Here is a 25,283-nt window from a genome sequence, read left to right as displayed (position 1 = left end):
GACCTCCCACTGAATTGCGATTGCGGCTTTTTGGGGGGGGGGGGGGCTGCTTGGGGCGGCAAAACCGCTGGAGCCGACCCTGTACATATGTCAACTGCCAGATTTTGTAGTATTATATGAGATTCTTTTTGGTTTGAGTATTGAAGACTGACAAGAAGGGTTTTTAAATCTTCAAGAAACCTTTGGAAAAAACTTACAGCCTGTCTGCCCCCACATATTCCCCAAAAAAAAAAATTGGTAAGGGAGAAACGATTCTGCTTGAAGGGAAGTTCAATAGGTAAGGGAAGCTAGAGCCTGTTGGGGAAGGTAGGCTATGGGAACAGCAGCAGTGATGTTTGCCACTATCTTGGGCACCCATAAAAGTACAGTGAGAATAGTCTGAAAATTGCCTAAGTTTGGAGACACTGATAATTGATATTTGTATGTTTTAGAAGCAACCTAAAATCCCCATCAATAGCAAAACCCTCTGATATATAAAAAAAACCTCTACATTTTCATGAATCAAAATACCACAAAACTAGCAGTCCCCATACACCCTGTTTCCTGGGAAATTCATCAACTGAAAATGTTTTAATTTACTAGCCTACTTGAACAGCAGTGGTCTGGTTCTTTGGGAAGAGGTTACTCATCTGTCTTTACAACTGGTGGAAAAGTTTTGCAATGGTGGCTATGTACTAGAGAAGGAGAGGAATCTAAAGAAATACATTACAATAATGAAACAAATGATGGCGTTTATGACCTATTATTAATTTGCAAGAACTAGGACCAACTCAACTGTTCATAGGAACAGCCTATGTTCAAACTGGAAAGACACTGGTAAAAATTAATTTTACTAATGTACCGTATCTATACCAGTTGCACTCATAGCATGTGAAAAACGAAAAGACATAAGACAACTCCAAAATTAAATAAATCGTCCCTTAAATGACAACAATTAAATAGCTATCTTGTCTCCCTATTGATTAGCAATACATTTTTACAACTTCTCTGCCAACTCGGACATAAATCCACTGAACACATCTCAGGTTACTGGCCTCATGCCTAAAAACTTCCAGTTTCTTGTTAAGAAGCTAAAAACGGTTACTTACCTTTGTAACTGTTGTTCTTCGAGATGTGTTGCTCATATCCATTCCAGTTAGGTGTGTGCGCGCCGCGTGCACGTTCGTCGGAAGACTTTTACCCTAGCAACCCCAGTGGGTCGGCTGAGCGCCCCCTGGAGTGGCGCCATAACGGCACTGCATATATACCTCAGCCGACCCACCCGACCCTCAGTTCCTTCTTGCCGGCTACTCCGACAGTGGGGAAGGAGGGTGGGTGTGGAATGGATATGAGCAACACATCTCGAAGAACAACAGTTACAAAGGTAAGTAACCGTTTTTTCTTCTTCGAGTGATTACTCATATCCATTCCAGTTAGGTGAATCCCAAGCCTTACCTAGGCGGTGGGGTCAGAGTGAGACGTGGCGATATGCAGGACCGCAGAGCCAAAGGCTGCGTCATCTCTCGACTGTTGGACCAGGGCATAGTGCGAGGCGAAAGTATGGACGGACGACCAGGTCACTGCTCGGCATATCTCTTGTATTGGTACTTGCGCCAGAAAGGCAGCGGAGGACGCCTGGGCCCTGGTAGAGTGGGCGGTGAGATGGCCCAAAGGGACATTAGCCAAGTTATAACAGGTGCGTATGCACTCTGTGAGCCATGAGGAGATTCGCTGCGACGAGACAGGAAGACCTCGCATCCGGTCAGCAATTGCCACAAACAGTTGCGGGGATTTGCAGAACGGTCTTGTCCGATCAACATAGAAAGCCAATGCCCTGCGAACATCAAGGGAGTGAAGTCGTTGCTCTCGCGAGGATGCGTGAGGCTTTGGAAAGAAAACTGGAAGGAAGATGTCCTGGTTATTGTGGAACGCGGACACTACCTTCGGGAGAAATGCCGGATGTGGACGTAGCTGTACCTTGTCCTTATGAAAAACGATGTACGGTGGTGGGTCCACCACGAGCGCTTTGAGCTCCGAGACCCGTCTGGCTGATGTGATAGCCACTAGAAAAACCGTCTTCCATGACAGGTACAGCAAGGAACAGGTGGCCAGTGGCTCAAATGGTGGGGACATGAGCCTGCTGAGGATGAGATTGAGGTCCCAGGTGGGAATCGGGTGGCGCACCTGGGGGTAGAGACGATCAAGGCCCTTTCTGAAACGAGTAGTCAGCGGGTGAGAGAACAGCATATACCCTCCCTCACCGGGGTGGAAAGCGGAGATAGCCGCTAAGTGCACCTTGATAGAGGACAGTGCAAGCCCTTGCTGTTTTAGCGACCAGAGATAGTCAAGGACCATTGGAAGCGGAAGATCGGAAGGAATAGCGTCGCGCGCTTGAGCCCAGCAAGCGAAGCGCTTCCACTTGGCCACGTAGGTAGATCGAGTGGAAGGCTTTCTGCTGCTCAATAAAACGTGCTGCACGAGAGCAGAGCAGCGCAATTCCGACTGGTCTAGCCACTCAGGAGCCACGCCGTGAGGTGGAGGGCCGGCAGGTCTGGGTGACGGAGAGTGCCGTGATCTTGTGTTATAAGATCCGGGTGAAGAGGAAGTGGGCTGGCTACCGACAGACGGAGCAGCGTGGTGAACCAGTGTTGCCTGGGCCACGCTGGCGCAATTAAGATGAGACGTGCCTTGGCCCGTCGGAGCTTCAGCAGGACCTTGTGTATGAGGGGAAACGGAGGAAAGGTGTAGAACAGATGACGAGTCCATGGAAGGAGAAACGCGTCCGACAGAGAGCCCAGTGCCAGGCCTTGAAAGGAGCAAAACTCCTGGTATTTGCGGTTCGATCGGGATGCAAACAGTCTACATGGGGAAATCCCCACTGTTGGAAAATGGCATGAGCGATGTCTGCTCTCAGCGACCACTCGTGGCAGAGAAAGGACCTGCTCAGGCGATCCGCGATGGTGTTCTTGACGCCGGGAAGGAACGACACCACTAGATGTATCAAGTGGGCTATGCAGAATTCCCACAGTAGCATCGCCTCGTGGCAGAGGGGGGAAGAGCGGGTCCCGCCTTGCTTGTTGATATAGTACATGGCCGTTGTGTTGTCTGTAAAGACTGAGACACAACGGCCGTGGAGGCGAGTTCGGAACGCCTGGCATGCCAGGCGCACTGCCCGGAGCTCCCTGACATTGATGTGCATATTCAATTCCTGCAGCAACCAAAGGCCTTGAGTACGAAGAGCGCCGAGATGGGCTCCCCATCTGAGGGACGAGGCATCCGTTGTCAGGGAAAGGGAAGGCTGAGGAGCCTGGAATGGGACCCCCGCGCATACGTGGGAAGGGGTCAGCCACCAATCCAGGGATTGAAGGACACCCGCTGGAATGGTGAGTAGGGTATCCAGAGGGTCCCTGTGCGGGCGGTATCTGGAGTGGAGCCACAGCTGAAGTGGGCGGAGGCGGAGCCTGGCAAATCGAGTGACGTGCGTGCAAGCCACCATATGACCGAGGAGGCGGAGACAAGCACGGGCCGAAGTCATACGAGAGGCCTGAAGGGCGCGGATTAGCTGCGTAAGGGCCTGGAACCGTAGCTGCGGAAGGTAGGCTTTGGCTAGAGATGAGTCCAGGGTCGCGCCAATAAAGTCCAACCTCTGAGTTGGTACTAAGGTGGACTTCTCTATGTTGAGAACTAGGCCCAGACGCGTGAATAAGTCTTTGATCTCTGCGACATGATGCTGGACCGTGGCCTGCGATTCCCCCCTGATGAGCCAGTCATCCAGGTAGGGAAAAACGGAGATGCCGCACCGACGGAGGTGGGCGGCGACAACGGCCATGCACTTTGTGAACACCCTTGGGGCCGTGGATAGGCCGAAGGGGAGGACCGCAAACTGGAAGTGCAGGTGAGCGATTGTGAAGCGGAGGAAGCATCTGTGCGGTGGGAAGATGGCGATATGAAAATAAGCGTCCTTCATATCGAGGGTGGCATACCAGTCTCCCGGATACAAAGTAGGGATAATCGTCCCGAGGGATACCATGCGGAACTTCAACTTTAGCATGTATGTGTTGAGGTCCCGCAGGTCGAGGATGGGTCGGAGCCCCCCTTTGGACTTGGGGATCAAAAAATAACGGGAATAAAACCCCTTGCCACGTTCTTTGTCCGGAACCTTCTCGACCGCTCCGATGGCCAGGAGCGAATGCACCTCCTGTAAGAGGAGTTGCTCGTGAGAGGGGTCCCTGAAGAGGGACCGGGAAGGAGGGTGGGAAGGTGGGGGTGAAACGAATTGTAGTTGGTAACCACGTTCCACGGTGCGTAGGACCCAGGCATCGGTGGTCAGCCAGGCCCACGCTGGGAGGAAATAGGAAAGGCGGTTGGAAAAAGGCAGGGAGGGATCTGGAGAAAGATCTGGTATGCCGTCCCCGGGCGCATCTTCAAAAGGATGGCTTAGGCCCCGGTGGTTTAGAGGGGGTTCGCCCTTGGGACGGCTGGTTGCCAGGCTGTCGTCTACGTCCCCCGCGACCCCGTCGCCGACCAGAGTCCTGCCTGTAGCGGGGCATATAGTAAGGCCGGTTAAACTGGGGGCGGAACGGACGCCTCTGGGTAGCTGGGGTATGCATCCCCAAAGTACGGACAATGACTCTACTGTCCTTTAAGTTCTGGAGCCTAGAGTCCGTCTTTTCGGAGAACAGAGCCTTGGAGTCAAAAGGAAGGTCCTGAATCGTGTACTGTACTTCAGGGGGAAGCGTCGAACTCTGGAGCCAAGAGATCCAGCGCATGGTAACGCCCGAGGCTATAGTACGTGCCCCGGAGTCAGCTGCGTCCAAGGAGGCTTGTAACGAGGTACGCGCTACCTTTTTACCTTCCTCTACGAAGGCCGCAAACTCCTGTCGTGAGTCCTGAGGTAGGAGCTCTTTGTACTTCTCTACCTCAGCCCAAGTATCATGTCCGTAACGGCTTAGCAAGGCCTGCTGGTTAGCCACTCAGATCTGCAGGGCACCGACAGAGTAAACCTTGCGACCAAGCAAGTCCATGCGCCTGGCTTCCTTTGATTTAGGAGCCGGGCCTTGCTGGCCGTGTCGCTCTTTATCTTTGACAGACTGGACCACCAACGACGAGGGGACAGGGTGTATATACAAATGCTCATATCCCTTGGAAGGGACCATGTACTTGCGTTCCACCCCTCGGGCTGTGGGCGCAATAGAGGACGGAGTCTGCCATAAAGTATCAGCATTTGCCTGGATAGTCTTAATGAAGGGGAGGGCTATGCGGGTTGGGGCGTCCGCTGACAAAATGGTCACTATCGGATCGTCCACTTCCGATACCTCCTCAGCCTGTAGGTCCATTCGCAGTGCCACCCTGCGAAGGAGCTCTTGGTGCGCCCGTAAGTCAATTGGCGGGGGACCTGCCGACGACGACCCCGCCACCGCCTCATCCGGGGAAGAGGAGGAAGAAGAAACTCCGGGCATGATGGTGTCCCATTCAGCGTCTGGGACCTGTGAAGCTTCCTGCTCCAGAGGTTCCTGGGAAGGCTGAATACCTTCCTCTGCGCCCGATGGTACCTCAGTGTCAACCGGGGGGCGGCTTACAGTAGCCTCCGGGATGCGTGACTCGTGTGGTACGGTACGCGTGGTAGGCAGAGGAGCACCTTGGGCTTGGTGGTAGGCCCAAGGGGTCCAATAACCCCACTGATGAGGGTCCTGGTTCGCGTAATAGGACTGGTGAAAAACTCCCAAAGGAACCTGAGGGTCATGGTCGTCGACGTAGTAGCTGTCGGCGTGCGAAGAGGCCGAGGCGTGTCGAGAGGGCCAGGGTGGAGCAGATAACCCTTGCGCCGAAGTGCCCACGGATCGCATTTCCCGCCTCTGCGGTGACCGGTGCCGGGAGGCATCCCGATAGCGAGAGCGAGAATGGGACCTCCCACCGACGCGGTGCCGGGAGGTCGACCTGGATCTCCATGTTCGGTGCCGGGAGCGACTCCGCAAGTAGCGGCGGTCATAGCGGTACCGAGATCCTGAACGGTGCCGGGAATGACGAGTCGGAGAGCGGGAGAATGATTGGTGCCACGAGTCTGACCGGTGCCGCGTAGTTGAGCGATGCCGGGACTGCGAGCGGCGTTGCGATCGGCGCCCAGATCGAGATCGGCGTCGAGAGCGTGATCGGTGGCGAGAGCGGGAACGGGATCGGTGCCGGTCAGAGTCGGTGCCGGCAGGCGGCTTAAGCATTGACGGCTTGCCCATGGAACGGGGCGCCCGCACCGGCGGCGCCGGGGGCAGTGGCACAGCCGGGTCTGTCAATGCGATGAGGTCCCGCGCCGCCTCGAAGGTCTCCGGAGTCGACGGCAGTGGCATCTCTACCGCGGCCGGAGCCGGGGAGGTCACAGGTGCCGGGCTCGACGGCCTCTGAGGGGCCGGAGTTGCCGGTGCCGGCAGAAGCGTCTGCGGCAGAGGAACCGGTGCCGCGGCAGGTTTCGGTGCCGGGCGGTCCGGACGGGGCGCACTCTGGTGCTTCGGAGCAGGCGGTGCCGAAGAGGCAGCGGCCTTCCCCTTCTTCGCCTTTGGCGAGAGCGAGCGTCTTTGGGCAGGTTTCAGTGCCGATGGCGCTTTCGGTGGCACAGCAGTGTGGCCCGGCGCCGTGGCGGCGCTGCGAGAGTCTAGAGGGACAGCGGGCGGTGCCATGGCCGGAGGGGTTAAGGCTGTCTCCATTAGGAGCTGTTTAAGCCTAATGTCTCTTTCCCTCTTTGTGCGAGGCTTGAAAGCCTTGCAAATTGGGCACTTAGTAGATAAGTGCGACTCTCCTAAGCACTTCAAACAGGAGCTATGAGGATCTCCTGCAGGCACAGGCCTGCGGCAGGCCGACCACGGCTTGAAACCCGGGGAGCCGGGCATACACTCCGGTCCCGGGTGCGGGTGGGGCTAATCCCCGAACCCGCTAACTATCTAACACTAAACTGAATAAACTATCAAAAACAAGAAAACCTAAGCTAAGCTATCAACTATGTACAAATTTTTACAGAGAAGAACTATGAGGAAGCTAGGGAAGCGGAGGTCAGGCAAGCTGCACTCCACTGTTCCAACAACCGACACGGGCAGTAAGAAGGAACTGAGGGTCGGGTGGGTCGGCTGAGGTATATATGCAGTGCCGTTATGGCGCCACTCCAGGGGGCGCTCAGCCGACCCACTGGGGTTGCTAGGGTAAAAGTCTTCCGACGAACGTGCACGCGGCGCGCACACACCTAACTGGAATGGATATGAGCAATCACTCGAAGAAGAACTTCCAGTTTCTTGTTAAGAAGCTAAAAACTTAACCAACAGACAATACCTTGGCAAAAAAACAAACCAAAAAAAACCCTGATCCATCATCTTTAGAATTAAACAGAAATCCCAAATACCACCATATGCTCAGCTATATCCTTCCTACAAATGGCTATCAGCGTTTATGAAGAAAGAAAGTCTCATTATAAAGCAAAACTGTATTTATTATTAGTGCATGAAAAGTCTGCCTGGTACCTGCTAGCCTGAGGATTAAGCCTACTAGCTCTGGTGAAGTATAAAACCAGTCATGTACTGTCTTTAATATTATCAATGTCAACATCAACTTCTCATTTTAACAAAAATTAAATGCAAGTTAATACATGTGTCTTGTTTTCGTTCTATGTTCTTTCTCTTCCTGGTTTCACTAAACTTATTACCTTTTTATTACTATAATTAATCATGAATGTTCTTTTTTCTATATAACTAGAACAACATACTTGCCAATGACACGTAGAAGATTTCCCAGGTGAATGGGCTAAGTTGGGCTGGCCAGAGAGTCACTGACTTCCTTCTTTGCAGAAAAGGGAGGAATAAAGGAAAAATTCAGCAAAAGCACTATTACTCCTTAACAGGAGGAGAGGGAAAGAGGAGGCAGAGACCAAAGTGGCAGGGGTCATTGCTCTTTAGCTGAAGGGAACAGAGTGGCATAGGTACCATTTCTTCTTTAAGAGAAAAGGGATAAGGTTGTAGCAGAGAAGCTACAGAAATATTTTGAAAAATGTTCTCCATTTCCCCCATACACACATCAAAATACGTTATTTTCAGTGAACAATTCAAATTCTGAAGTTTTGAACAGCTTTAGCTTTATGGTATTCAAGACAGAGTTGAGGCTAATGGAAAGAAGATGCATCTCCTCCTTTTTTCCTGCTCTTATGGAGAAGTGAGGCAGTAAGATTTAAGGAGAAGACTTGAGCTCTTTGCTCTTCATCTCAGCAACCCAACAAAAAGCAGCTGTTCCACTCCCCACCACTGATTTCAATAACAATGGAAAGACACATTCACTGTTTCTGATAAAATGATCAACAATGACAGATATTGTTGCCATCATGATTGCTACTAAGCTTCAGAACTAACATTACATTGAGACAAGTGGAGCAGTTTGCACCCCATCCACTTTTCCATGTTGTTACAAACTCAGGAATAGATCACCATAGCATCCAAATCACATCTGGAATGTTTTCTCCAAATCAAGATTAGAAACCTCATTTCTTTAAAAAAAATCAAATTGGAACACAATTCTTTGGCAAATTTTGTGACAATTCCATTGCTACCGACTGTTGAACATATAGGGACCAATTAATAGCTAACAGAGATGTCAGAGGGCCATAGACTAGTTAAAGGGAGAGGTTAAAGAGAAGCAGATAAATTCCCTATACATAGTATACATCATTGTACAGTCCAAAAATTTAAGAACAAATATTGGTGAAAAAAAAATCACTGATTACAAAAGAAATCTAACCACGTCATCACCAGTGCTGATACTGGATGGCACAGCTACCCTTGAAAAGACCCAGCTAAGATTACTGTTTTATGAAGCCTTAATACTTTAGATGTTTTCACCCCTCATGGAATGCTAAACTATATTATACTGTTAAGCCACTAGGCTGTGCTGTTCATAACAGACCTTATTTTAAACTAGCCTCAGCCATACCTGCCAGTTCATTAAAGGATCTTTAAAGAAGACATCTCTGGTGTTTCTCTCTGAGAAGGAAGCTCTATAGTAGTGTTTCTCAAACTGGGGTTGCCGCTTGTGTAGGGAAAGCCCCTGGCAGGCCAGGCCAGTCTGTTTACCTACCCTGTCCACAGGTTCGGCCGATCACGGCTCCCACCGGCCGTGGTTCGCTGCTCCAGGCCAATGGGGGCTGTTGGAAGCAGCGCAGGCTGAGAGACTTACTGGCCGCCAGTTCCAGCAGCTCCCATTGGCCTGCAGCGGCGAACCACGGCCAGTGGGAGCCGCGATCGGCCAGACCTGCGGACGGGGCAGGTAAACAAACCGACCCGGCCTCCAGGGGCTTTCCCTACACAAGCGGCGACCCCAGTTTGAGAAACACTGCTCTATAGTCAAATCTATATCTGGTACAGAAGCCTGACCTGCTAGTAGCAGCCCTGTGGCCTACCATGTACAAGCTGCACACAACATAGCGTCAGAAGTAAACTAGTGCCAGAGGAGATATACTCTTCAATGCCCTAGAGAACTTCAGTTTTGACAAACCACCAGAATAGACTGGAAGCACTAGTTAGAAATATTTTGCATCACAGTCAAACTCCACATGGAAACAGAGATACTTCAGGTATTCTCTTTAATTTATGCTATGGGGAAGCAGGCAGAGCATATCTTTAAAAGTTTTACCTTTACTGAAGACAGTCAGAATGATCACTGGGAAAGAGTTCTGGCTATGTTTGATGCATACTTTACACCTCAGAAAAATGGGGTTTACGTAAGAGCATGTTTTCACCAGAGAATTCAAGGACCAGGGGAAAATGTTTAATGTTTTATAAAAGCTCTGTATGTATTAACCAAAAACTATTTTGGGACTGCAAAACATGAAAATACCAGAGACAGGCTGGTTCTTCAGTTAATAGATAAGTTATATTAGGGCCAGCTGGCTCAAGTACTGAAAGGACATTAAGGAAGCAACAATAAACTACTTTGCAGTATGTGGACAATTAAGCGAGTCAAATGGACTCACGATTAAAGGCAACTGCATCATCATATCAAACAAAGTGAGAGGACAAATGCTAAATCTCATCCATGAAGGACATCAAGGACTAACTAAATACTCTAAACAGTGCAACCAGTGAGTGTGGTGGCCAGGCATCAATAGGACAAAGAATAAAATATCTGCAGGAGAACACTGCAGAACAAACAGAACACCACAAAACAAAAAACCTTAAAAACACCACCTATACCAGGCAGACCTTGGAACAGACGAGATACAGATTGAGGCAAATTCAGAGGATATCATTACCTGGTCAGAGTGGACTACTTTTCCAGGTATATCGGAATAATGTACTTGTAAGAGGTAACGTGACAGTATTAGTGAGAAACTTAAGTGCACTTTTACTTATTTTGGTACTCCAGAACAACAAGTAATGGACAAGGGACCACAATTCACTTCAGCAGAATTTAAGTCATTCCAAACAAAATATGATTTTGATCATATAAACTAGCAGCCCATGTTCCACAAGCAAATGAAGAGGCTAAGAGAGCTGGATACATAGTAAAGAAAATCCTACAGCAGGAAGATCTATTCCCGGCTCTCTCTAGTCACAAATCAGCACTGATAAAAACTACTAGATACAGTCCAGCACATCTCCTGATGCGAAGACAATTCAGATTCTGTTCCAAAGTCAGAACTGTAATTCTATCTCCAAAATGGTCAGACATCAAGAGACTAGCCAAATCAGATAAAAAGGCAAAAAAGAGCTTACAGATACTTTTATAATAGACATCAGAACTGCTAGGTCTACAACCTGTTGACCATGTTTTCATCAAACTGGATGGAGAAAAAGATGGACAACTCCAGCTGTTGTAAAGAAAAATAATTCAGCACCCAGATCATATGTGATCAAGGCTGACAGTGGAGAGTTCAACAGAAACCTTCAACATCTAAAGTTTGTTCCTCAGAAAAATCAACAGCGCAAACTCTACAGAGGGTGGATGCAAAACAAGATGATGGTGACTCATGGATTCCAAACTAACCACAGCCAGTCATTGCAACTAATGGACAGCCAGATGACCAAGTTGTTACACGTTCAGGTCATGTAATTAGAAAACAAGTACAATTCAGAGACACTTACCAGATTGATATGTACTGAACTTCAAAGAACACATGACAGTATACATTTTGTAAATGGCAGAAATATAGAACTAAAAGGAGTAGATGTAATGGAATGCTAAATTGTATCATGTGGTTCAGCCATTAGGTGATTCTCTCTGTAACGTACCTCATTTAAGCTAACCACAGCCATACCTGGCAGTTCACTTATGGAAGACATCTCTGGTGTATTTCTTTGAGAAGGAAACTCTGCAAGTCAGTCTATATCTGGTTCAGGAGCCTGACCTGCTAGCAGCAGCCCTGCAGACTACCATGTAAAAGGCATACATGACAGACAGGAAAGAACAAGCAGCATACCCTGATTAGGGTAGAATACTTTCATTTCTTTCAGAACAATGTTTCCCAAGCTTTTAACAGCTGAGCTCTCACTTCAGGAAACTTAAATGAGTCACACTTTCTGAAATGTTGCCATGTGGTGTTATCTACCCATCTTATTTTACAAATGATTCACACTCCAAGTTTTCTCCATAACCACAAAAGCAACAGATTTCATTATTTAATTTGAGATGAGAACCAAAACTCACAAAAACCATCAGCAAGTCTGTCTATGTCTCCTCCCACCCCTAACTTGGATGGGCACTATCCTACATTTTGAGAAATGACACTTTAAAAGATGGGAGAGTGAAGTTAATCAAACTCAATTTATACCAAGACCCCTCACTCACATCCTTTAAAAGCCCCTGAAAACTTGCCTACAATGACCAAACACCAGCCTTTGCTATATACACCTCTACCCCGATATAACGCAGTCCTCGGGAGACAAAAAATCTCACTGCGTTATAGGTGAGACAGCATTATATCAAACTTGCTTCCCCCCGACCCCGTTCCTTGTTCCCTGACTGCCCCCTCCAGAGACCCCCATCTCTAATCACCGTCAGGACCCCACCCAACCCCGCTGTCCTGACTGCTCTGACCCCTATCCACCACCCCCTGGCACTCACTGGCAGCAGCGGAAAGTGGAGCAGCCCAGCCCCAGCCCGCTCCACTCCGCCACCTCCCAGCCGCAGCGCTCCGATTTCCTTGACCTGGCCCCAGCCATGTCGCTGGGGGGCGGCTGGGGAAACATCCTGCACTCACCGGCGGCAGGAAGTGGAGCGCCACGGCTCGGATCTGGCGGAGTGGAGCTGGCTGGGGCTGAGCTGCTCCGCTTCCCACCACCAGTGAGTGCGGGGAGGTTGGGGAAAGGACTCCCCTCGTACTCACCTGCGGCAGGAAGCGGAGCAACGCAGCCCCAGCCTACTCCACTCTGCCACCTCCCAGCTACGGCGCTCTGCTTCCCGCCGCAGGTGAGGACGGGGAGGTTGGGGAAAAGATGGCCCTGTACTCACCTGCGGTGGGAAGCAGAGCGCTGCGGCTGGGAGCTGGTGGGTGGAGCAGGCTGGGACCGGGCTGCTCTGCTTCCGCGGCTGCCAGTGAGTGCGGGGGGTGGGGTGGGGGGATCCCTTAACCCAAGCCCCCTCCCCCAAGTGACACAGGTGGGGCCAGGGTGAGGGAAGCGGAGCAAGTTGCTCCCGGCCCCCCACTAACTCCCCAGGCCACTCTGGGACTGCGGGGCCCCCAAAAGTGCCCTCCCACAGCTCCTGCCCCCCAGACCCTGTGGGGGAAGCCCCTGACTGCCCGAGACCCTCTGCTCCTTATCAAACCCCTCAGCCCCGGCCTGGCCCGGCACCCTTAACATGCTGCTCAGAGCAGCGTGTCAGAGCTTTACCGCCTTGTATGCGAACCCGCGCTATATCAGATCACATTATATCAGGGTTGCAGTGTACATACCACCTGCTCATTTTGAACTGTACTATCGGGTTGACAGACCCCTTGGGTTGTGGCTTCTGTTCAGTTTGACACATTCACTTTATTGTAAAGCATTATGCACACCTAAAGGCATTATTAAGATTAAATAATAAAGTATGTCTTGACATAAACAAATTAGTTAAGATTCTTCCACCACAGAGAGGGGAACACATATCCTCAGAAAAAAATACTCTCAAACAGCCTTTTTCTTTTATAAACCAGGAGTATTTTCTCCTACTAAAAAGGTCATTTCCACACTCCTCAAGCCCCACCGCCTCCTGTTATAATATTAATTATAATAGCAACTTTTCAGTTAACGAAACATTAACAGAAATATTACTTAGGACCCGAACTGTTTTCACCATAAAGCAGTCAGTAGATTTGCTTTGAAATTAATCAGGCCTGTAAAACCAAAGGCTGTTCGAAGCTTAAATCTAGGAAAGTTTTTCACTTAAGTTGTTAGTGTTTGTGGGGCAGCCACTAGTTAACATATGGATCTTCCTCTCAAATGACTCATTAATTTCACTGCAGAAATGCTCTTGATGCGTCTTCCAGTCAAATATAACATTAACTTGTTTTTTTGCCATCAGAGCAAGCAATTGAACACTTCACTCCTGACTGGTTCTTTGGCTTAAGAGTCATACTTTGAAACTGAGAACCACTTACTTCAACAAAACACAGGTAAAACATATAATTTCAAGTAGTCTTAAGGCCAATGTAAAAATAACCATGATTTAGGTGTAATAAATAGAAACCCAGAGTGCATCAACTGGTATTATTTTTTATACCTAATCTCTGAAATAAAATAAATTCAACAACCTCATGCATTGCACAATAAGACAACCTGACTCCTAAGAATTCTTTTTTCAATACTTGCATCCATGGTTAGGTCAAACAAAGAAAGAGAATTATAGTTGCAGCATAATTTGAAGTGATTACGCCACATGACTTATGACTGAGGTATTTTGGTTAAATCTTTATTCCACCACTACCAAAATCTACCCACCATTTTCCTAAGTCACCAGAAATGGAAACACTGGCCACCCAAATTAAAATCTGATGATATAAAGGTGCTGAGCTCCTCTAAGGTAAAGTCAGTGGAAGATGAGGAAGCTCTGCATCTCATAGGATTGAGCCCTAAAGCAAGGAAATTAAATTAGTTCCAACCCTCCTGAGTTCTTAGAACATTATGGTAGGACATAATCCATAGACTGTACTGGCCTGTTAGTAATGGAAGATTACTTACCTAGTAACTATGTTTTAGAGTAGATTGTTGTTAGAGCCCCACTCCTGGAGCACATGTATGCTCTTAGGATGAAGGTGGAAACTGCTGAAAAGCAGTAGATATTAGAGCCTTGTGTATGCTTCCTTTCAGAAGCAAAAGTTCCAACCTGAGATGATATAAACAGCACAAATTCTAATACAATTTTATTATTTCTCAGTTCAATTAAAAATGCATATAAAAGATTCTGAAGCAAGAAAGGAGGGTGAGGAATGTTAATTTAGTACAGTAGACCCTCAGAGTTACGAACACCAGAGTTACAAATTGACCGGTCAACCACACACCTCATTTGGAACCAGAAATATGCAATCAGGCAGCAGCAGAATACAGTACAGTATCATGTTAAAGGTAAACTATTAAAAAGGAGAAAGTTTGGGGATTGTTTTTTGTTTTTTTTTTAATTTGACAAGGTAAGGAAACTTTCTGTGATAGTTTCATTTAAATTAAGATGGTTAAAAGCAGCATTTTCCTTCTGCACAGTAATGTTTCAAAGCTGTATTAAGTCAATATTCAGTTGTAAACTTTTGAAAGAACCACCACAAAATTTTGTTCAGAGTTATGAACAACCTCCATTCCTGAGGTGTTCGTAACTCTTAAGTTCCACTGTAACTTAATGAAGCTGCCACAGACTTTTCTGTCTGCTGCACCAGAGTGTTGAAGAATCCAGGAACCTTGCTGCAGAGTTTCGAACCAGTTTATTGTGAGGTGCATGGAACCCTGATCTGAATTTTCAGAAATTTGTCATTTGGTATGTAGAATATGCAGTTACAGCCTGAGTTCAGGAAACACCATCTGAATTCATAATCTGAGTCAAAGCAAACATGGACTTCTTATGATTGATTTTTAGCTTCTTGGGCGGGGACGGGGGAAGAGACGGGACGGGGGACACTTGTTACACAACATCTGAAAGGCTGTCTAAATACTTCTGAAGAATGAGCTCTGAGAAAGCCATTTGTCCAGACAGAGGTACATGTGGCTGCCTTGACATTTTAAGTGTGCTACTACCATTGCCAAAAATTTAGCTAACAGACTTGGATATGTTGAAAGACACAAAAAAGTACTTTGTACTGACAATGGTCATCGCCTACACAGAACCTCGTGTATTTTCAATTCCAATAGACTTGTCCAACAAAAATGTGCAAATAAGTACATTTTAAACAGAGAGCTGAAACCTAATCTTGTAGACTTAGGGAAAGAATTATTTTTGTTTGGGCATGGGGAAGAAACAAGAAGGAAACTGAATCCCTTCTCTACCTATTAGTAAGGGGCTTCTTCTATATAGTTAGAGGAAGGAACTCACTTCCACCTTTAGCATGTTCTCACGAATGAGATCCTTAAAAAAAGGGAGGAGGAAGTATGGAGCAGGCTGGAGTGAAATTGAATAGGGTACCCTTTCTGAAGAGCTTCTTGGACTCCTTTATCAGAAATAATTCTAGTCCATGCAATAAAAAAGGAGGAAAAATAATCCCCAAAAGGGAGTTTAGGAAAAATGTAGACATACATAAAGTTTAAGGGTGGGCTCGCTGTCAAACTGCCATTTGCCAGATGACATGTCAGATGAAGCAGCAACAAATGTGAGCTTTGACTTTTGATGCCTCCTTCTGTGCCTGGTAGAGAATGACTTGATATTGACCCTATGGTTCTGGGAGAAAACCAGCCTCTACTATCTGCAAAGTCAGATTTCCAACATGCGCTTGTCTGAGAAAGACCCAAGACACAGAGATTCCTCTGACAGGAAAGCCTTGAGTTGATTTTCAAAGTCTCAACATCATCTTTAGGTAAAGCCTGCACAGATCCAAGAGGCCATGGTCAGTCGCTCTCAACCTTTCTAGACTACTGTACTCCTTTCATGAGTCTAATTTGTCTTCCATATCCCCATGTTTCACTTCATTTAAAAACTACTTGCTTACAATCTCAGACATAAAAATATAAAAGTGTCACAGCATAAAGCACACAGCACTGAAAAATTGCTTACTTTCTCATTTTTACCATATAATTATAAAAAAAAAATGAATTGGAATATAAATATTGTACTTACACTTCAGTGTATATAGAGCAGTATCAACAAGTCATCTGTATGAAATTTTAGTTTGTACTGACTTAACTAGTGCTTTTTATGTAGCCAGTTGTAAAACTAGGCAAATATCTAGATGAGTTGATGTACCCTCTGGAAGACCTCTGTGTACCCCTGGTTGAGAATCACTGGTCTAGGGTGCATGGACCTTTCAGTCACCATATACAGTAACTCCTCACTTAACGTTGTAGTTCTGTTCCTGAAAAATGCAACTTTAAGTGAAACGATGTTAAGCGAATCTAATTTCCCCATAAGAATTAATGTAAATAGGGGGGGGTTAGGTTCCAAGGAAGTTTGTTTTTTTTTGCTAGACAAAAGGCATTATATACATTTTAAACAAGCAATTTAATATTACACTTTGGGGGGAGTAGTGTGCACGTGCGGTGTGTTTACAAAATACTGTACATATAGTACAGTACTATAGTTGGGAGGTGCCCCTGCCTTACCCTACACAGGCACAGCCCACTGGCACTGGAGATGAGGCAGGTTGAAGGTGCTGTAGGCTAGGAGAAGAATGTTGCACAGCAGTGGCAGCTTCCCCTACTCTGCAAGCATGGAGGAGCCTGAAAGTCAAGTCCTCGCTCCTCCCCCTCCCTCCTGCCCATGGCAATCAGCTGGCTGGTGGAGTTTCGGGGGCAGGAGGGAGCGGGGAGGTACAAGGACTTGACATGCAGGCTCCCCCTCCCTCACCTGCCTCCCAAAGGCTGCGATCCAGCTGACTGCCCTGGGCAGGAGGCGGGTTGGGGGGGAGGGGAGCCTGCACACTGAGTTCTCGCTCCTCCCCCCTCCTAAACACCGCAAGCCAGCTGATTGCCCCGGGCAGGAGGGGGGGGAGGAGTGAGTAATCGGCATGCAGGCTCCCCCTCCCTCCTGAACACCGCAAGCCAGCTGATTGCCCTGAGCGGGGGGGTGGGGGAGAGAGGAGGAGCCTGCGCGTCGAGTCCTCACTGATCCACAGGGTCTGCCGGCGGGCGGGAGGCGCTGTGGGAAGGTGAGGGCATAGGGAGGCTGCCAGCTGTGGAGAAATCAGGCAGCCAAGCAATGTAAGAGTGGAGCATTGCACAACTTTAAATGAGCATGTTCCCTAATTGATCATCAACGTAACAATGAAACAACATTAACCGGGATGACTTAAAGTGAGGAGTTACTGTATGCCCATACTTCATATGTATTTTCTCATTAGAGAAATTGAACTTGGGGTCCGCCATCATAGACCAGTTCTCAAATGAACTGGCATGACCAATTGGGCAAAACCAAATATTTCTTTTTAAAAAAAATCAATAATTACAACTTGAGACCAAAATCTAATTTAGCCAAAGAAAGAAATGACTGCAAGCGAAAGAGGAAGAGGAGACTGAGGGTTCCCAGTCTCTCTCAGCACTGCAGTCAAAGATATGGAATAGATTTGCTGCACGGTTCTTTATGCAACTCTCATATTCAAATGTTCAATTACATAAAAGAACACATACATGTTTCCAAGAGCCACTGCTTTCTAGAAGGTGCGCGCGCACACACACACACCCCTAGCACAAATGAAGATCTGTACTGACATTTTTTTTAAACCTCTGAAAACAAAAAACTTAGGAGACATATTTGGGAAATATACAAGAATTTTAATTTGCCAGTGAAAGACACAGAACAAAATCAAATGAATGAAAAAAGGATAGATTTAAGGCCAAAAGGGAACCACCATGATCATCTGTTCTGAACTCCTATATAACACAGTCCATAAACATTTACTCAATAATTCCTTCAGTGAAAGGAAATCAAACTACTTATAAATATAAATGCGTATGTTTATATTTAATTAGGACTATATTAAATTCAAAGAAAAAATAAAATTGCTTGAAGATTCTGAAATAAAACTAAACTGGTCTAAAATATTTGTAAGTAGTTAGTATTTCATAAATAACTATTTTAATATATTAGGGCTGTCAATTAATCGCAGTTAATTCACATGATTAACTCCAAAAAATTAATCGCGATTAAGTGCAGTTTTAATTGCACTGTTACACAAAATGCCAGTTGAGATTTATTAAATATTGTGGATGTTTTTCTACATTTGCATATATACTGTATTCTGTGTTGTAATTGAAATCAGTGTATATTATTTATTACAAATATTTGCACTATAAAAATGATAAATAAAACAAATAGTATTTTTCAATTTACCTCATACAAGTAATGTAGTACAATTTCTTTAACTTACAAATGTGGATTTTTTTTTGTTATATAAACTGCCCTCAAAACCAAAACAATGTAAAACTTCAGAGCCTACAAGTCCACCCAGTCTACTTGTTGTTCAGCCAATCGCTAAGAGAAACAAGTTTGCTTACATTTACAGGAGATAATGCTGCCCACTTCTTATTTACAATGTCACCAGAAAGTGAGAACAGGCATTTTTGCATGGCACTTTTGTAGCTGGCACTGTAAGGTATTTACATGCTAGATATTCTAAACATTCGTATGCCCCTTCATGCTTCGGTCACCACTGCAGAGGACATTCTTCCGTGCTCGTTTAAAAAAAAAAGCAAACCGTTAATTAAATTTGTGACTGAACTCCTTAGGGGAAAATTGTATGTCCCCTGCTCTGTTTTACCCACATTCTGCCATATATTTCATGTTACAGCAGTCTCAGATGATGACCCAGCACATGTTGCTCATTTTCAGAACACACTCACTGCAGATTTCACAAAACGCAAAGGAGGTACCAATGTGAGACTTCTAAAGATAGCCACAGCAGTCAACCCAAGGTTTAAGAATCTGAAGTGCCTTCCGAAATTTGAGAGGGATGAGGTATGGAGCATGCTTTCAGAAGTCTTAAAAGAGCAACACTCTGATGCAGAAACTACAGAACCCAAACCGCCACAAAAGAAAATCAAACTTCGGTTGGTGGCATCTGACACAGATAATGAAAATGAACATGTGTCGGTCTGCACTGCTTCGGATTGTTATCGAGCAGAACCCATCATCAGCATGGACGCATGTCCCATGGAATGGTGGTTGAAGCATGAAGTGACAGATGAATCTTTAGCACATGTGGCACATAAATATCTTGTGACGTCGGCTACAACAGTGCCATGAGAACACCTCTACTCACTTTCAGGTGACACTGTAAACAAGAAGTGGCCAGCATTATGTTCTGCATATGTAAACAAACTTGTTTATCTGAGCAATTGGCTGAACAAGAAATAGGACTGAATGAACTTGCAGACTCTAAAATTTTACATTGTTTTATTTTTGAATGCAGTTTTCTTTGTACATAATTCTACATTTGTAAGTTCAACTTTCATAATAAAGAGATTGCACTATAGTACTTGTATTAGGTGAATTGAAAAATACTATTTCTTTTGTTTTTTTACAGTGCAAATACTTGTAATCAAAAATAAATATAAAGTGAGCAGTGTACAGTTTGTATTCTGTGTTGTAACTGAAATCAATATATTTGAAAATGTAGAAAACATCCAAAAATATTTAAATAAATGGTATTCTCTTATTTTTTAACAGCGTGATTAATCGTGATTAATTTTTTTAATCACTTAACAGCCCTATAATATACTTTTTTCAGTTTCAAAAGACAGTCAGCATAAGTGTTAATAGTTGGCATCTTTATTGTCTAAAATATATTTAAAAAGCATCAACCTTTTCCACTATGATGAGGTCTCCAACTTGTATGTCTGAACTCTTAACTTGCACTTTACCTTAAAAAAAAGGAGAAGTTTAATCAACTTAAGAAAATATCAGCAAAATCACATGAACACAAATTGTACTTCAAGAGAATATTACTGTTTTGGGAAAACAATGTTATAAAGAACATAAAACTGATCTTTAAAGCTGTATTCAAAATTAAGTAGCTTTAAACTGTCAGACTGTCACCAAATTATTTATCCTAATAATATATTCAAAAATTCTTGTTGTATTTATCATACTAATATAACCAGGTGTTACAAGAATAAAAAGCTGTGGAAGATGCTTGGGTATGATCTACTGCACTAACATTTGGACTGAAAAAGCACATGAAGTCTTTCAACTCATCTAGTACATACCACTTCTGATCCTGACCAAGTCAGAAGTCATTACTTGTATTGCTGCAGAGTGCCCTAACTGAAATGAGCTGCTTGTCAAAGGCCAGTTACAAGTGGGCAGCTTTATACAATCACTAAAGTCATTGTTGCAATTGGCTGTGACTGAGACTAATGCTGGCAGTCACTGTTGAGCAGACACACCAAGCTTTCAATGGTATAAACAATTAACTACTCTCTCATTTTGAAAGAAATACTTCTACGTCAGGAAGTTTGCAATGTAGCTCTCTATTTTATCTGTCTGAAGTTAGAAGACTTCACTCTCCGGAGCTGTCAGTCCAGTAACTGCTATGAATGCTAAATTCATATTTTAGAGAAGAAAAACTCAACATTTATGTAATAATTTAAATCTTTAGAGCACTTTACAAACATTAACTGATAAATCCTCACAACAACCCAGTAATGTAGGTAAGTTTCATTAGCAGCATTTGATGGGTGGACAGAAAAGGCAGAGAGGTTAAGTGACTTGCCCAAGGCCACAAAATGAATCGGGTGGGCCTGAATTAAGAGTTTAGGAGTTCCTGTATCCCAGCCCTGTGCTCAAACCACCAGACAATGTTGTTTTTCCAAAAGACAAAAAACAACACACAGATGTCCCTGGAAAATAAAAAGACTAACACATCAAGTGTTTATATCCTCTTACAAGAAAGAATTTCAACAGATATCAAGTTTAGCAATCCCTAACTAAGCAGAGAATTTTTCATTTTATATATAATACACATAAATAAAAGCTCAAGAACTGAAATACACAGCTAGATAACTGAAAACTTCTGTTTTCCCCCTCAAATTTGACAGACTGAACTAGTATCATGTAGCTTACAATCAGTCACTGATAATTATCGTCCTTGCTCACATGTATTAAAAATAAAACCACCTTTTGGGGAATGAACACAAAGTGAAATTCTTGCACTATGTAACAAAAACTAGAAAAGTGTAATAAAACAAATGAATTTATTAAAACAGTACATTAGCAGTTTAAAATATTAACTAAGGAACAGAAATATTATGGAGAGTAGGTTATTAATGCAGGTTGTTTCATCTAACAGTGTGTAATTAAACAAAACAAAAATGAAAACCAAATTGCAATCCAGAGAGCCCAATTCTGCAAATCCTTATTCATCTGTGAAATCCCCTTCATGTGAATTCAATGTAATTGCTCATGTGAGTAAGTAAAGATTTGCAGGACTGATGTCAGCATTAAATACGTTTGAGCAATTTTTGAAAACAGGTATTTTTAACACTAAACGTGTAAAATAGTAATGGCTTAAAATTTGGGTGTCAGTCTAATTAAAAATAAATGAGCACAGCTCACTGAGTTATCATCCTTGAAAACACTTTACAGCGTCAGGATTTCTAAAAATATGGAAACATCTGAAAAGAGAATTAAGAATTTTGTTTGAACAGAGCATATCCCTCTTCAAGAATGCCAGTCTTCATTACTGACTGATAAGAATCTTTTACATATGTTTCCATTCCTGATTGCTATCAAACACTCCTCACCATTACTTTTTTTTTAAATCCCATCTTCATGCCGACCCTTAGAACTCAACCACAGCCTCAACAGTTGAAGGGAAAAAAGTATCCCCTGACAGAGGCAGATGATTGAAATAATTAACGTTTCATGCCTGCAGTTTTTTTGAGGTGCCCAGCAGGAATTTCAAGACAAAATGAATGTTTTCTGCACAATAATTTTAGTCTGAATCAAGTCTACTAGCAGCACTAAGATCAATCACTAACAGAATATTTTGACTATGCATCAACATGGTAAAACCCTACTACTTTGCACTAGCCAGTCAAGACCCTTTACAGATTACTGAATTTTGACAATTATTAAGTAACATAATTAAAAGAATCAATGATGCGGACCATAACATGTACTTAACTAATTTATGCTGACAAGTTTCTAACACTATTAAAATGTCTCTCAGTAAATATGCAATTTTGTAAAAGTAATTAATTCTTAGTAATGTGACCTTAGAATCTTTGAGAGTGAAAATGACCACTTTGTGTGTGAAATATCAAAATTTGGGTCAGTGACATGCAGACTATTAATGAAAGCTAATTTAGTAATTGTTAAATAGATGTGCTCTCATCTATTGAAACATTCCAAAATATCCTTCAATTGTTTGTTCTATTTCACATTAATGTATTTTTTTAAGTCATCTTAGGGCTCCCAAAACTTAACTAATAGAAATTTCTTTAATGTTCCCTTTATCCAGTCCTGGTCTTTATCTTGGCAAGTTTAGGTTCAGTAACATTAAGAGATATCTTAGGGAGCTGTACTTATTTTCAAGACTTTAAATTCATTTTCTATTTTTAGTCACAGCAAATCTCTTAGTTTAGTTGGCTCCCCCACTTTTTCCATCTACATTGCAGCCCTTTATTTTCTTCATTTTTTACAACATATATATCCTAAAGTGTGTGAAAAATCCAGTTGTAATAACTAAATTACATACAATAAGTGACAGATATGGGAGTTGTAGCCTTAGACCTATGCCATATATTCTGTCACTTAAGGCCCAAAGCATCCAGGGACACCAATCATATTGCCACTAATAGCACTTTTATTCAGTTTAAGGCTTTGAATTTCCCCTCTGTGGCATTCCCTCAGCCCTCCCCCCACAACCACCGCCACCAAAAAATCAAGTTCTGGGGCAGAGGTGGGCAAACTATGGCCCGCAGGCCACATCTGGCCTGCAGGGCTGTCCTGCCCGGCCCCTGAGCAACTGGCCGGGGAAGCTAGTCCCCGGCCCCTCCCCTTCTGTCCCCCCTCCCCCACTGCCTCAGCGCACCATGCTGCCAGTGCTCTGGCCAACCGCTCCTGCTGGGCAGCGCGGCGGTGTGGCTGGCTCCAGCATGGTAAGGGGGTAGGGAGCAGTTGGCCCCATGGGGCAGTCAGGGGACAGGGAGCAGAAGGCGGTTGGATGGGGTGGAGGTTCTGGGGGGGCAGTCAGGAGATGGGGAATAGGGGCAGGGGTTAGATAGGCGTGGGAACCCCAGGGGACCTTAGAATCTTGTCAGGGCAGGGGTGTGAATAGGGGTGAGGGCAATCAGGGAGCAGGGGGGGCTGGCTAGGGGGTGGGATCCCTGGGGGGTGGTTACGGGCGGGGGGGGTCCCAGGAGGGGACAAGGAGCAGGGGGGGTTGGATGGGTCGGGAGTTTTGAAGGGGGCAGTCAGGGGGCAGGACATGGGAGGGAGCGCATAGGGGGCGGGGGCCAGGCTGTTTGGGGAGGCACAGATTTCCCTATCCGGCCCTCCATACAGTTTTGCAACCCCAATGTGGCCCTCGGGCCAAAAAGTTTGCCCACCTCTGTTGTAGTGGTAGCTACATAAAGGATCAAAAGCTATTAAGTCTCACAAATAAGTAAAAGGAGAAGATGCAAAATCATCACAGTCTATGGGGTTATCTTAGGCAGGCAAGAAGCAACTAAGGATGGCTGTAGGTTTGTAGGATAGAACTTTCATATAATTTCACGCAGTCATAACAAATCCTGGAAACTTTACTGTTCCTAATGAGTTACCTAGCCCCTTACTCCAAGTTTAAAGGTAATATTAACAAAATAAGTCATTAATATTAAGCAGAAATCCATTTTGTGGAATATCTTATCTCACTTTACATTGATTATACATTTATAATTTTATATTTCATGGTTATAGTTGAAACAAACCATGCTTAAATTTTGGTCTGTAGAGCACAGATTATTATTTCTTCAAAATGAATTGAAAGACGAGTAGGACATAGCAATATCCTATTAAAAGACATCAGTAGAACATGGTTCAGTAATACAAAAAAGTAGTTTAAAAACTTGAAACATCTACAAACAATACTTTCCTTAGTCTGTCAGAAGGAAGAGTCATTATATACCATTTCAGAGAACATTAAAATAATGCAATATTACATCTTAGTGAAGGCACATTTAGAGGAAAAAAACATGTTATTAACTGCATAAATTATTTTTGCAAACTATTTTTCCCTCTAAAAGCATCTCACTAGCTAAAACATTCTTTACCATCTGTGTAATTACCAATAAAAAGTCCAAAGCTGTCAGAAGTGGCTGCGCATCTAGACTTTATAGTCCACCAAGGCGCAAGCCTTTCGCCTAAAGCGATATGCAGAATTGCACAGAACTAGAACACAGAAATAAGTGTCTATAGTAATTCATTACACTCAAGATAAAGACTTTTGAAGTGAATTGCAATGATTTGAAAAAACTAATAAATATCTCATATGTGCTTACAAGTATTTCCTACTAAAGACCCTAAAATTAAGGTAAACAAAATATGTAGTTACCGTAACAGAAAGGACACCTTTTTATGGCACGCATTCTCTAATACATAAATATTATGCTGATAAAACAGTCACTTTTCTATGAAGATAGGATTTGACAATAATATGACATGTGACTACATGATTTCTTATGCACTGTACTCTGCTATAAGGACTATCCCTTTCTGAGCTGGTCATAGCCTTTGCCTCTAACCACTAGTATAACTATGTGTAGAAAGAACAGTAAATATGGCAGGTGACCAGCTTGGCTTAACAGTGAAATCCTTGCTGATCTTAAACACAAAAAAGAAGCTTATAAGAAGTGGAAGATTGGACAAATGACCAGGGAGGAGTATAAAAATATTGCTCAGGCATGCAGGAGTGAAATCAGGAAAGCCAAATAACACTTGGAATTACAGCTAGCAGGAGATGTTAAGAGTAACAAGAAGGGTTTCTTCCAGTATGTTAGCAACAAGAAGAAAGTCAAGGAAAGTGTCGGCCCCTTACTGAATGACGGAGGCAACTTAGTGACAGAGAATGTGGAAAAAGCTTTTTTTGCCTCTGTCTTCATGAACAAGGTCAGCTCCCAGGCAACTGCACTGGGCAGCACAGCATGGGGAGAAGGTGACCAGCCCTCTGTGGAGAAAGAAGTGGTTCATGACTATTT

General features: G+C 44.6%; 1 protein-coding gene across 2 annotated transcripts in view; it reads right to left on the bottom strand.

Moving 5' to 3' along the window:
• The window catches only part of ATP9B (ATPase phospholipid transporting 9B (putative)), a 338,734-nt gene that overhangs the window by 221,525 nt on the left and 91,926 nt on the right, over positions 1-25,283 (bottom strand). For both annotated transcript variants that reach the window (XM_045006684.1, XM_045006685.1), the window contains exon 6: positions 19,909-19,967. In XM_045006684.1, coding sequence (XP_044862619.1) covers positions 19,909-19,967 — 59 coding nt within the window. The remainder of the gene's footprint in view (positions 1-19,908; positions 19,968-25,283) is intronic.

The sequence above is a fragment of the Mauremys mutica genome, chromosome 2, assembly GCF_020497125.1.
Source record: "Mauremys mutica isolate MM-2020 ecotype Southern chromosome 2, ASM2049712v1, whole genome shotgun sequence".
Classification (NCBI taxonomy): domain Eukaryota; kingdom Metazoa; phylum Chordata; order Testudines; family Geoemydidae; genus Mauremys; species Mauremys mutica.
The sequence above is the reverse complement of the archived record's forward strand: the minus strand, read 5'-3'. Positions and strand labels throughout refer to the sequence as shown.